The 10,684-nt window shown below is 35.2% G+C and overlaps 1 protein-coding gene across 2 annotated transcripts; it reads left to right on the top strand.

Annotated features, from left to right (window-relative positions):
- The first annotated feature begins 1,261 nt into the window (after nucleotides 1–1,261).
- On the top strand, nucleotides 1,262–10,627 carry LOC113708269 (isovaleryl-CoA dehydrogenase, mitochondrial). 2 transcript variants are annotated; one of them, XM_027230733.2, is made up of 15 exons: nucleotides 1,262–1,726; nucleotides 2,682–2,765; nucleotides 2,845–2,902; nucleotides 3,672–3,796; nucleotides 3,883–3,927; nucleotides 5,942–5,990; nucleotides 6,079–6,188; nucleotides 7,198–7,274; nucleotides 8,214–8,264; nucleotides 8,362–8,426; nucleotides 9,184–9,338; nucleotides 9,479–9,519; nucleotides 9,591–9,645; nucleotides 9,761–9,817; nucleotides 10,155–10,627. In XM_027230733.2, the coding sequence occupies exons 1-15, from the start codon at nucleotides 1,625–1,627 to the stop codon at nucleotides 10,296–10,298; spliced, it is 1,218 nt and encodes a 405-aa protein (XP_027086534.1). In that variant the 5' UTR covers nucleotides 1,262–1,624; the 3' UTR covers nucleotides 10,299–10,627. The 2 variants fall into 2 exon arrangements, with proteins under 2 accessions (XP_027086534.1, XP_071915298.1); XM_072059197.1 differs by lacking the exon at nucleotides 1,262–1,726 and adding an exon at nucleotides 1,784–2,200.
- The last annotated feature ends 57 nt before the right edge of the window (nucleotides 10,628–10,684 follow it).

The raw sequence follows: 10,684 nt of genomic DNA, 5'->3' as shown, positions 1-10,684 counted from the left end.
AAGGCGTAAGCATCGAAAATGATAAATTTGTTCGGGTCCCTTCGGGGACATCCGATAAATTTGTTCGGGGCTTATCTCGATTGAGGGCTTGGCCTCCAGACAATAAAATACAAAGAGGAAGGTTCGGGATTGTGAACGAAAGATAAGAAGGCTTCTATCATTGCTTTGCCACAACCAACCAATCCAAAAATCTGTACATTTAAAATTTGTCCTTACTACAGCTGATCTCCTAAAATTTTCATTCTAGTTTCTCTATTTATGGCAAAATTTTGGTGTCTCTTTATTACAAAATCTTTGCTCTTAATTTCTATCTTATTGCAACCAATCTATTGGAACTTTTGCATTTCTATAATGTTAAAGCAGCATTTGAAGTTACTCTTGCACTCAATAGTATTATCCAGTTATAAAACGACTAAATTTATTACTTATTAAATTTACTCTTGATGGTTTAGAAATTATACTTACCTCCCTTAATTTGACATTTTGGTAACAAATCTTAAAATAGAGTGAAAAATTTAATGAATATTCTAAAATGCCCTTATCTTATAAAGTTTAATTTGTTCTTCTAAACAATTATAAAGTAATTTAGTGCAATTATTAAAAAAAGAGGGTTAAGTTCTTCATATGAATATTTGTTATTTAATAATCAACTATAACAATAAATTTTTTGCTATAATAGGCTATTTTTTATAGAACTTTATTGGGGGATATAGATTCTTTTACAATAGAGAATAAAGTATTATTATTATTTTTTAAAAGTTTGTGGACTACTTTTTTTTTAATAAAAGTTTATGGACTGGTTTAGTGATAGAACTACCATAGTTTGGTACTGATTTTGGGCCATTTGTTTTTAATTATTGCTGATTTATTCTTGATTTTAATACAAAAAAGAGTTACAAAAAAATAGATGATGTTAAAAGTTATTAAAAAAAAACTAGTTTAATGTTTGATTTGGATAGATATTAAGGACAACATTGATAAATCTTCTATACTTTTAATGAAATATAAGAGAAATGAATAAGAAAAAAAAAGGAAAACAAAATTATAAAATCCATCATTTGTATAAGCATGGCAACAACAGAGTTTTATTAAAATATTAAAGTTAGTATCATCATTTTAAATGAATAAGGGAGATAAGTATAATTTTGAAACTTTAGGGGAGCCAGGTGAAATTATTGGAAACCTCAGGGGAGGTTTCTGAAATTATCTCTATAAATACACGCTAATGGTATAATAGTATATAATTTTAAACATTAGCCACACAGCCGAAAGGATGAAGGCGACAAGCTGGAGCCTACACATTCAAGAAAAAAGGGATGCAGCCTAGTACAATATATGCTTTCAGTGATTTTGACGTGTTAAACTGATATACACTAAGTTTGTTGGACCTTTCTAATGCGATTGTACGGTGTATCCATTCCCCATCGTTACTGTGCCATCATCTCTGCACTCTGCCGCTAAACGTTTCTCATAAAGAATCAAAAGCCACTTCTTCCTCTTCTCATCTAAATATATCTAGTCCCAACTTCACTTCCATACCCAAGATTTTAGAATCAGCAGAAAAGCCTTAAACTTTTTTTTTTTTCCTTTTTTGGGTTATTAGTGGTTTGCTCTGATTGAGAAAATGTGGGCAGTGAGGTCCTTGGCCTCAGGTTTTCTGAGAAAGCAGAGGCAGAGCGCTGCTGCTTTCTCCACTTCCTCATTCTTTGATGATTCACGCAAGCAGGTTTTTGTCCGAACACTCCCTCTATACGATATTGGGTCTGATTTGAAGTGTATGGGCAGTAAAGATTCGATTTTGCAGAAGGGATCAAATGCAGGCTTACATAATATTGGAGGGCCTACAAGTTTTGGGCCATATAAAAAAAAACCTACCATCCCTTTCGGACTGATTGCTGGGATTAAAATCTTAAAGAACATCAAATTTATTGAATTCTGTCAGGCTACTTTAGAGAGTCAGAATTTTTAGAATTTGAACATAAAAACCAATCTTTTTCGGACCAAATACAATCATTTCCATGTTGTGTATTTCTGTTCTTCTTCTCCTTTTTCTTTTGCTCATTTTGGTATTCTCTGTTCCTTTCTTGTTATTAAGTTGTTTGGCAATTACCAATTGTGTTTTGGTATAGTATATGATACAGTCTTTTAATGTGGTTGTTGATTTTAGCAGGGAACCTTTTGGTGCTTCATGTAATGTCATGTAATAACTCTTTTGTGGATAACTTTTTCTGTTATTGTATTTTATTTATTACATTTTCTTGTTTTGCTTTTTCCTTTTTTCCTGTAGATAGAATTTTTCTCATTACGGTCAAATTGATTGGTTTCCTTATCTTGTTATAGTTGCTACTCCACTAACCTTTTTTTCTGAAGTTCAGAAGTTTGTAAGCACTTCACGTGTTCATAGTTCTGCAAGTTACTGTACCAGTAATTATTTGTACTCGTTCTGATTGTAGTTCATGCATAGCTTCTATTTTCTTTGGTGCCAGAAAAATTTGTAGAGGCTTATCTGTAGATAGAATTAATGAGTTCAACTTGTCTTGGCAAACTCAATGGCGCAAGCAGAACATACTAGAGTTGATTGTGTCTTTCTTCCACTTTTGTATGTTAAGACCTGAGGTTTCTTCCTCTATTTCCGTTACAACAGTTCTGTCTGACTATTTAGTTCGATTTTTTTTTGGCAGTTTAAAGAAGGTGTGGCACGTTTTGCTCAAGAAAATATTGCTCCTTATGCATCAAAAATAGACACAACAAATTATTTTCCAGAGGTCGTGTGAGATGGTTTCCCTTGATCTTTATAGGTGATTGGCTGAGTGATGGAAATTTGACTCTGAACTCTTGTTACAGGAGGTTAACTTATGGAAACTAATGGGAGATTTTGGTCTCCATGGAATAACAGTTCCAGGTACACCGTAAACCTTTCTCTTGACACTCTAATTCAGCTTTGCTTCCTAATTTTCTGTGTTTGGCTGACAAGAAATGTAACAACACCAATGTGCAAATGACACACTGGAATACCGCTGCCATTCCTCCAACCTCAACAATTATTCCTGTTCTCCTTTAATTTCCTCCTAGGATTCTCAAAAGCAAAATTAAAAAGTAAACATTTGTCGATTGCTCTTCTTGGATTGTAAGGTATTGAATGTTCTCTTCTTTGGGGAGAGGTGGAAGAAGATATAAATATGCTAGGGTCACCTGTATTAGGTAACAAAGAACTAAATTCGTTTCATTTTGCATGCTGTAAACCAATAAGATATGAATGTGTAGGGATTAGTTATGTAGAAGGAAGTATGAAGATCTCTTTTGTCCAATGGCGTATAGCATTGGTTGCCTCAAGATTTTAAGTGGCCTATGCAGTATCATAGGAATGTCTTCAACATGTCCACTCACTGGTTTGAAATAGTTTTACTTCATGGTGCAGGCAACATTGTGTTGGCTCTCTCTCTCTCTCTTTCTCACTCATGCACGCATGCACACATTACTGCTAAGCAAGTACTTGGCATTTCTTAAAAGTTTCATCTGTGATATGATGTCATTGCCAGCATCGAGGAGGAATTTGGATATTCAGATGTTGACGGATGTAGCTTTGTGTCTACGTTGTTTTTGGATATCAATCTGTGTTGTACTGCAAATTGGATTTATTTTATGATTTAACAGTTTCTGCTCTTGTGTAGAGGAATATGGAGGACTTGGCCTTGGCTATCTGGAACACTGCATAGCTATGGAGGAAATTAGTCGGGCATCTGGTTCTGTTGGGCTTTCGTATGGCGCCCACTCCAACCTTTGTATTAATCAGTTGGTAAAAATTTTTACTTTCGAATCAATCATAAGCAACTCATGTTTCATTAGTGATCATGACTTACCGAAGCTGGTCACTGCTTGTAGGTGAGGAATGGGACCCCTACTCAGAAGCAAAAGTACCTGCCAAAGGTTAATATTTCTTCAGTTCATGGGGCCTCTTTTTTGTCCCTATGAAGTTTCTTGTAATCATTGTAGTCAAGCATATGTGTTTTTGATTACCTTTGGAGGTCAAACTAATTAATCTTTCTTTCCTTTTTTTTTTTGAAATTTGTATTTCCACTATCAAGTTGACAAGTAGTACTTAGGACTTGCATTTGGGACTATAAGTTCCTGCATAACCTCCACAGCCTGTTTTGGAGTGTTACCAAATTCTATTACCATGCATGTACATTGCACCACCCTAGCAAAATGTTAGTAGAAACAGACCTTATCTACTGGTGACTATTGGTTGGCTAGAACTAAATGCCATGGTAAAGTAAACCTTAGTCTAGGAGGATGAAATATTTAGTGTATTTACTGTTTCCAGTAATTATGGTAAAAGAATTCACTTAAATGAATTAATGGCTATTAACTCCATATTAATGAGTTTTGGTACATTGATGGTATCTGTCTATTGATGATCTAGCTAGTTTAGGCTAAAGCCACAGGTCTTGTTATCATTAATTGTAGATCGTGCATGGTTGCGTAACACAAGGAGTTTTTACACGGCTACTTATTGTAGTCAATTTCTGTGTTCAGTAAGCTCATATTGAATGTAGGTACACAGAGTCTCAGTCGCATATGAAGTATCCTCTTCTAATATCCTTATTCTCCTTTTTTTTTGTTTTTTGACCAAACAAGAAAAAAAATACTATTCCTTTTCTTTTCATAAAATAAAGGGTGTAACAATTTCAGAAAGAGATTAGTGAGGGTAATTTAGCTTTTATTGTTAATTGTTCTTAGGACTTGCATTTGAGACCATAAGTTCCTGCATAACCTCCACAGCCTGTTTTGGAGTGTCACCAAATTCTGTAACCATACATGTGCATTGCATCACCATAGCAAAATGTTAGCAGAAACAGACCTTATCTACTGGTGACTATTGGTTGGCTAGAACTAAATGCCATGGTAAAGTAAACCTTAGTCTAAGACGATGACATATTTAATATATTTATTGTTTCCAGTAATTATAGTAAAAGAAGTCACTTAAATGTATTAATGGCTATTAACTCCATATTAATGAGTTTTGGTAAATTGATGGTATCTGTCTATTGATGATCTAGCAAGGTCTTGTTATCATTAATTGTAGATCGTGCATGGTTGGGTAACACAAAGAGTTTTTACACTGCTACTTATTGTAGTCAATTTCTGTGTTCAGTGAGCTCATGTGGAATGTTGCTACATTGAGGCCCTGTTTGATAACTCAATTCAGCACTTAAACTTAATAGATTCAGATTTTAACACATTCAGACCGTTTGATAACAAAAATTGAACCTCTGAATTAATTAAGTGGCGCTGAATTTCCTAGGCAAAACTTGCTTCCAAAATTAAGTGATAAGCTATTCACTTATTACTGAATGTGATATGCACTCAAATGTATTAGATTTAATATTCAACAATTCAATAACTTAATGGATTCAGACTTCAGATTTCAAATTTCAGACTTCAGTTTATCAAACGCACCCCGAGTCTTGGTTGCGTTTGAAATATCCTCTGATATCCTTATTCTTCTTCTTTTTTTTTGTTTTTTGACCAAACAAGAAAAAAAAATACTATTCCTATTCTTTTCATAAAATAAAGGATGTAACTATTTCAGAAAGAGATTAGTGAGAGTAATTTAGCTTTTATTGTTAATTGTTCTTGTATACACGTAATTGTTTTCTTGTCACTTGAACTGCACCTTCCATTTTGATTACTTGATAATAGATGGATTTAAGCTTTACAATGACGATTCAGCTTGATATTTGTGTATACCAATTATTGTCTTGGATAAAGGATGGAGTAAATTTGCTTTTGTTTCCATGATAGTGTGTCATTTGGTTTTCTTTTATGTGTCCTCTTTTTCATTTCTTTCATATATCAGTTCCAAGTTTACAGCTTTGTATTATTGGTACTGACTGGAGAAATTACTTTCTAAATTTAACTGCGGCTTGACTTTTTGAAGCTAATCAGTGGGGAGCATGTGGGAGCTCTTGCAATGAGTGAGCCAAATGGTAACTTGTGTAAAACCATTTTATTTCTGTTAGCTATGATCACAGATCACTATGTCCAGCGAATAATTCCTTCTCTTGCCTTATTCAGCTGGTTCGGATGTTATTAGCATGAAGTGTAGAGCTGATCGAGTTGATGGAGGTTACATTCTAAATGGGAATAAGATGTGGTGCACCAATGGCCCTGTGGCTCAGACGCTGGTATTCTCGACTATTATTCTCGTCATGAATGGGAAAGATTGCAATTTTTGTGCATACTATATGGATGGTGTATTCCCAAGTTGGCATAATATCAGAGGCATACTTGTTGTTTGCTGAGAAATAGGAGTTTCTTGCAGCACTCTATCTTTTTAGTGTCATAAAGCTTCTGCTCAGAGACATCATGTATCAGATCTTGCTAGATGATTTTGGCTTATACCTTGAAGGCATCAATTGTAGCATGTAGTCATTTTTTATTATGTGCTATTTTCTGCTCAATGGTATGCACTTGCACATATCTTCCATTCAAGTGCGCGTGCTTTTGTGTTCTCCTATTCAACCTGCCTATTAATCACTGTGTCTTTATTGCCATCTAGCATAAAAAGAATATCCTCCATGATCTTTCTCTAACCTTGTGCGATATCTAACAATATTCACTTTTTGCAAACAACAAATGCATGGTCATACTTCAAGTAGCTATGTTCTGTTATTAGGTTACCCACTGCCTGTGATGTATGAGTGAAAAAGGTCCTCAGCTTTTGCCTCTTAGTTTAGAAAACCACTTCTCAATATGTTTGGCATTAGGTCTCTCACTGTTTTTTGATCTGCAAGACTAGGGATGAGATGTTTTCCTTCCACTTTTACCTTTTTCGGCTTCAATGAGTAAATGAGTATATAAAATCAATAATTGCATTATTAGCAGGAGCGAAAAAACCAAGTACCAATGAAAAGAAGAAACTTTTTTCAACCTTTCTTTTCAAATTTTAATTTGGCGTGATTCTTAAGACATCTTAACAAATAGTTGCTGAAAGATCCACCTATCAGTATTTTGAATTTGTTGGCTTTAACTTCACCTATGTCCTAGATTGGTACTAAAGTACACTTGGCTTGTTCTGAAAAATGACCATGTCCTATTCTTTTCGTTTACCCCTCCTTCTAATGTCTTCTGCTTTTGTTTTTAAGAAAGTATCTTTCCTTTTTTTCTGATGGACTGATAATTGGACTGGATTAGGTTGTCTATGCAAAAACAGATATTGCTGCTAATTCAAAAGGAATCACGGCATTTATCATCGAGAAGGAAATGCCCGGGTAAGCATCTATTGTTAATGGTATTCTATAAGAGGAAAGAAATGCTAATTTGCACCCAATACATGCACGACAGATTAAGATAACATGACATGTTCTTCTATGAAGTTTGCAAGTTATTAGGTAGCAATTTGTCTCTTCTGAATCAACATACATCTAGTACCATGGCTTTAGGAAAATTTCTTTAGTCATCTGAAGTGACAAGTATGGCTCACTGACACTATCTTTCATTTAGATTGATGAGCTGATTTTTGTATATAGCCACTGTTTTATTCCCTGGTTTCAGTTAAAAAAAATAATGCATGGTACTACAAATTAAGATAACATGTGTTCTACTATTAAGTTTGCAAGTTATTAGGTAGCAATTTGTCTCTTCTGAATCAACATACATGTTGTAGTATGGCTTTAGAAAATTTCCTTAGTCATCTGAAGTGACAAGTATGGCTCATCAACACTATCTTTCATTTAGATTCCTGAGCTGATTTTTGTATATAGCCACTGTTGTATTCCCTAGTCTCAGCTTTTAACTGAGATGATAGAGCACTAGTAGGAAAATGATACTCTGCTACCATTCATAACATGCCATTTTTGTGATTATGAAAAAAAGAACGTATAGGACATTTTAGATTTCCTTTTTTGGATGATGACTTAGATGTGTAAATCCTTTTGTTCTACTTTATGTTATGAAAGGAGTAGAATGCAGATGAACATTTTATAATACCAAATAACATGAAATGAAGATGATTTGGTTTATCAGACGTGCAAATGGATAGTTTTGTAACTATTTTTAATATTTTTAGTGATTCAGTAAAGGATTTAGAGTTTGACATGGGCTGTTGAACTCTATAGTCCTTAGCATAAGATGTCTTTATTAGAATCCTAGTTTTAAAGAATTTACTGCTATCAGAGCATATGTTTATGATTTATGCTTCCTTAATGCAGGTTCAGCACAGCCCAAAAATTAGATAAACTTGGAATGCGAGGGAGTGATACGTACGTTTGTTTAAGCCAAGATAATTTTCCTCCTGTGAATTTTCATTTCTTCTCTGATCAATAGATGGCCTAATGATTAGATTCAACAAAATTGCAGATGTGAGCTCGTTTTTGAAAATTGCTTTGTTCCAGAAGAAAATGTTCTAGGGCAAGAAGGAAAAGGTATAAACACTGCCTGCTAAACTGTTCGTTTATGATGGGCGTCTTCCAATTGTGATCTCAACATGTTACTGCTTCCAAATTTCAACTGTAAATTAGAGGCCGTGGAGTTATCACCTGCTTGGGTTTAGAGCTTTTGAATCATATAAACTGAAACAAAATGTGGTCAATAGAATAAAAGATGAATATAAGAATTGTAAGAAACTGAAACAAAATGTGGTCAATAGAATAAAAGATGAATAGAAGAATTGTAAGAAACTATAAATATTGGAAAAAGCACGGTTCTCGGGTAAATTACCCAACTAAAAACTTTTTTAACTAAGATGTGGCAGCATTCACCAAAATCCAATTTTTACTCATACGACATACATGCTGAAGCACTCTGACATGATGCACATGTTAAAGGTCAAAATTGTCCACATTGTCACTTGCCCAGTTACTAACCCAAGACGCAGAAAAGAGACCCGTGATTTTTGTAGTTTTCTGACCTTCATTTACTTAGGGAATTATTACAGTGTCTCCTATTATTGGGTTACGATACCATCAGTATTTAGTGCTGCCTGGAATCAAAATAGATCAAGGTTTTCGTCGTACCCCAGTTCGAGCTGTTTCTGATATTTAAAACAGTAAAAAGGAAAAGGCTCTGAATAAAAGTTTAGCAGCTCATTGGAAGCGATTTATTTGAGGATTATCCTGAAGTCTGTTGTCTAATTTATGGAAGGCAGGAAGTGATCAGTAAATGCCATTCCTTCTGCTGCAGGAGTATATGTTATGTTGTCTGGGCTAGATTTGGAGAGGCTGGTTTTGGCAGGTGGACCTCTTGGTCTTATGCAGGCTTGTCTTGATGTTGTACTTCCATATGTCCAACAGAGAGAACAATTTGGCCGACCAATTGGCCAATTTCAATTTATACAGGTTCTGAACTGATTCTTAATCATGATTATATCTGGAGGCTTCCATGCAAACTGGAATACTGTGCAACCTGTTAGATAACCTTTTTCCCAGTAAGTAAAGGGGAAAAAAAATTGCTAATAGTGCAATCTCACATTTGGCAGGGGAAACTTGCTGACATGTATACATCCTTGCAGTCTTCAAGGTAAGATATTAACTAATTACTGCATTGTTCAATGTCCTTTCTATTCGTGACTTCTGGAACTTATGTTGCAGATCGTACGTGTATTCTGTTGCGGTAGACTGTGACAACGGAAAGATTGATCCCAAGGTAATGCAAAATTTAAGTCCCATTCTTGACTTGGCTCTGGGGTGTGTACGTATGACCTTGTAATTCTGACATTCTGGCTCTCTGTCTCTGGTGTGTGCATACATTTTGTTGTCAGGATTGTGCTGGGGTTATACTCTGTGCAGCTGAAAGAGCCACTCAAGTAGCTCTTCAGGTAAAAAGTATCTCTAAGAGCAAGTTCTCTTGATCTAGAGTTGCTGATATTGTTTCTAGCAAATTGAAGCCATTTAGTCCTATTAAACTGTGACGTCATTTTTTCAACCATTTTTTGATTGAATTTGATCTCTTTAAGCCCTTTTAACTTTCTAGACGTCCTATTTGTGGATGTTTTAAGTATCAGATTTCTGAGAATGAATAAACTTGTTACGTGAAGTCCCATAACCCGTCCCTAGCCCGAAAGGGAAGATATAACCCTTCTATATTTTGAACGAGTGGAAACAGATGCAAGTTAGAGACGAACTCTGATGATTGATTTTGCATTCATGGTACAGGCTATCCAGTGTCTTGGTGGCAATGGATACATCAATGAGTATATGACTGGACGCCTTCTTCGGGATGCCAAACTATACGAGATTGGGGCAGGCACCAGTGAGATTAGAAGAATGATAATTGGTCGCGAGCTCCTTAAAGAGTAGTTGAGAAGAAAATTGCTCAAAATTGAAATTGTTGGCCTGAGCTATTTGCGACCTCTCTCCCTTTTGTTGATCTCCTAGTTGCAGCAGCTGCTTGGATTTGGTTGGAGCAGCATGACATGGCTCGCTGGAGAGTCTTGAATACCCACCCCTCTTGCTGATTGCTGCTACGGAAGGAAAAATGCAATTAGCTTCCTCAATGGAGACTTGTAAACTGTGGAAGATGTATTTAAGATAAGAAACCTTTCTTGATATTCATTAGTCTTTCTTAATCTCACTCTTAACCTCCCAAGTTACTACGAGTTCCTAATCCATGTTCTTTCTTTTCGGCTTTTACTGGCACTGATGAACAACCTATGATGGATAGGTTCCATTCAGTTTAAAGCCTC

This window comes from Coffea arabica, chromosome 1e, assembly GCF_036785885.1.
Source record: "Coffea arabica cultivar ET-39 chromosome 1e, Coffea Arabica ET-39 HiFi, whole genome shotgun sequence".
In the NCBI taxonomy this organism is placed as follows: domain Eukaryota; kingdom Viridiplantae; phylum Streptophyta; class Magnoliopsida; order Gentianales; family Rubiaceae; genus Coffea; species Coffea arabica.
This window is presented reverse-complemented; position numbering and strand designations above follow the sequence as displayed.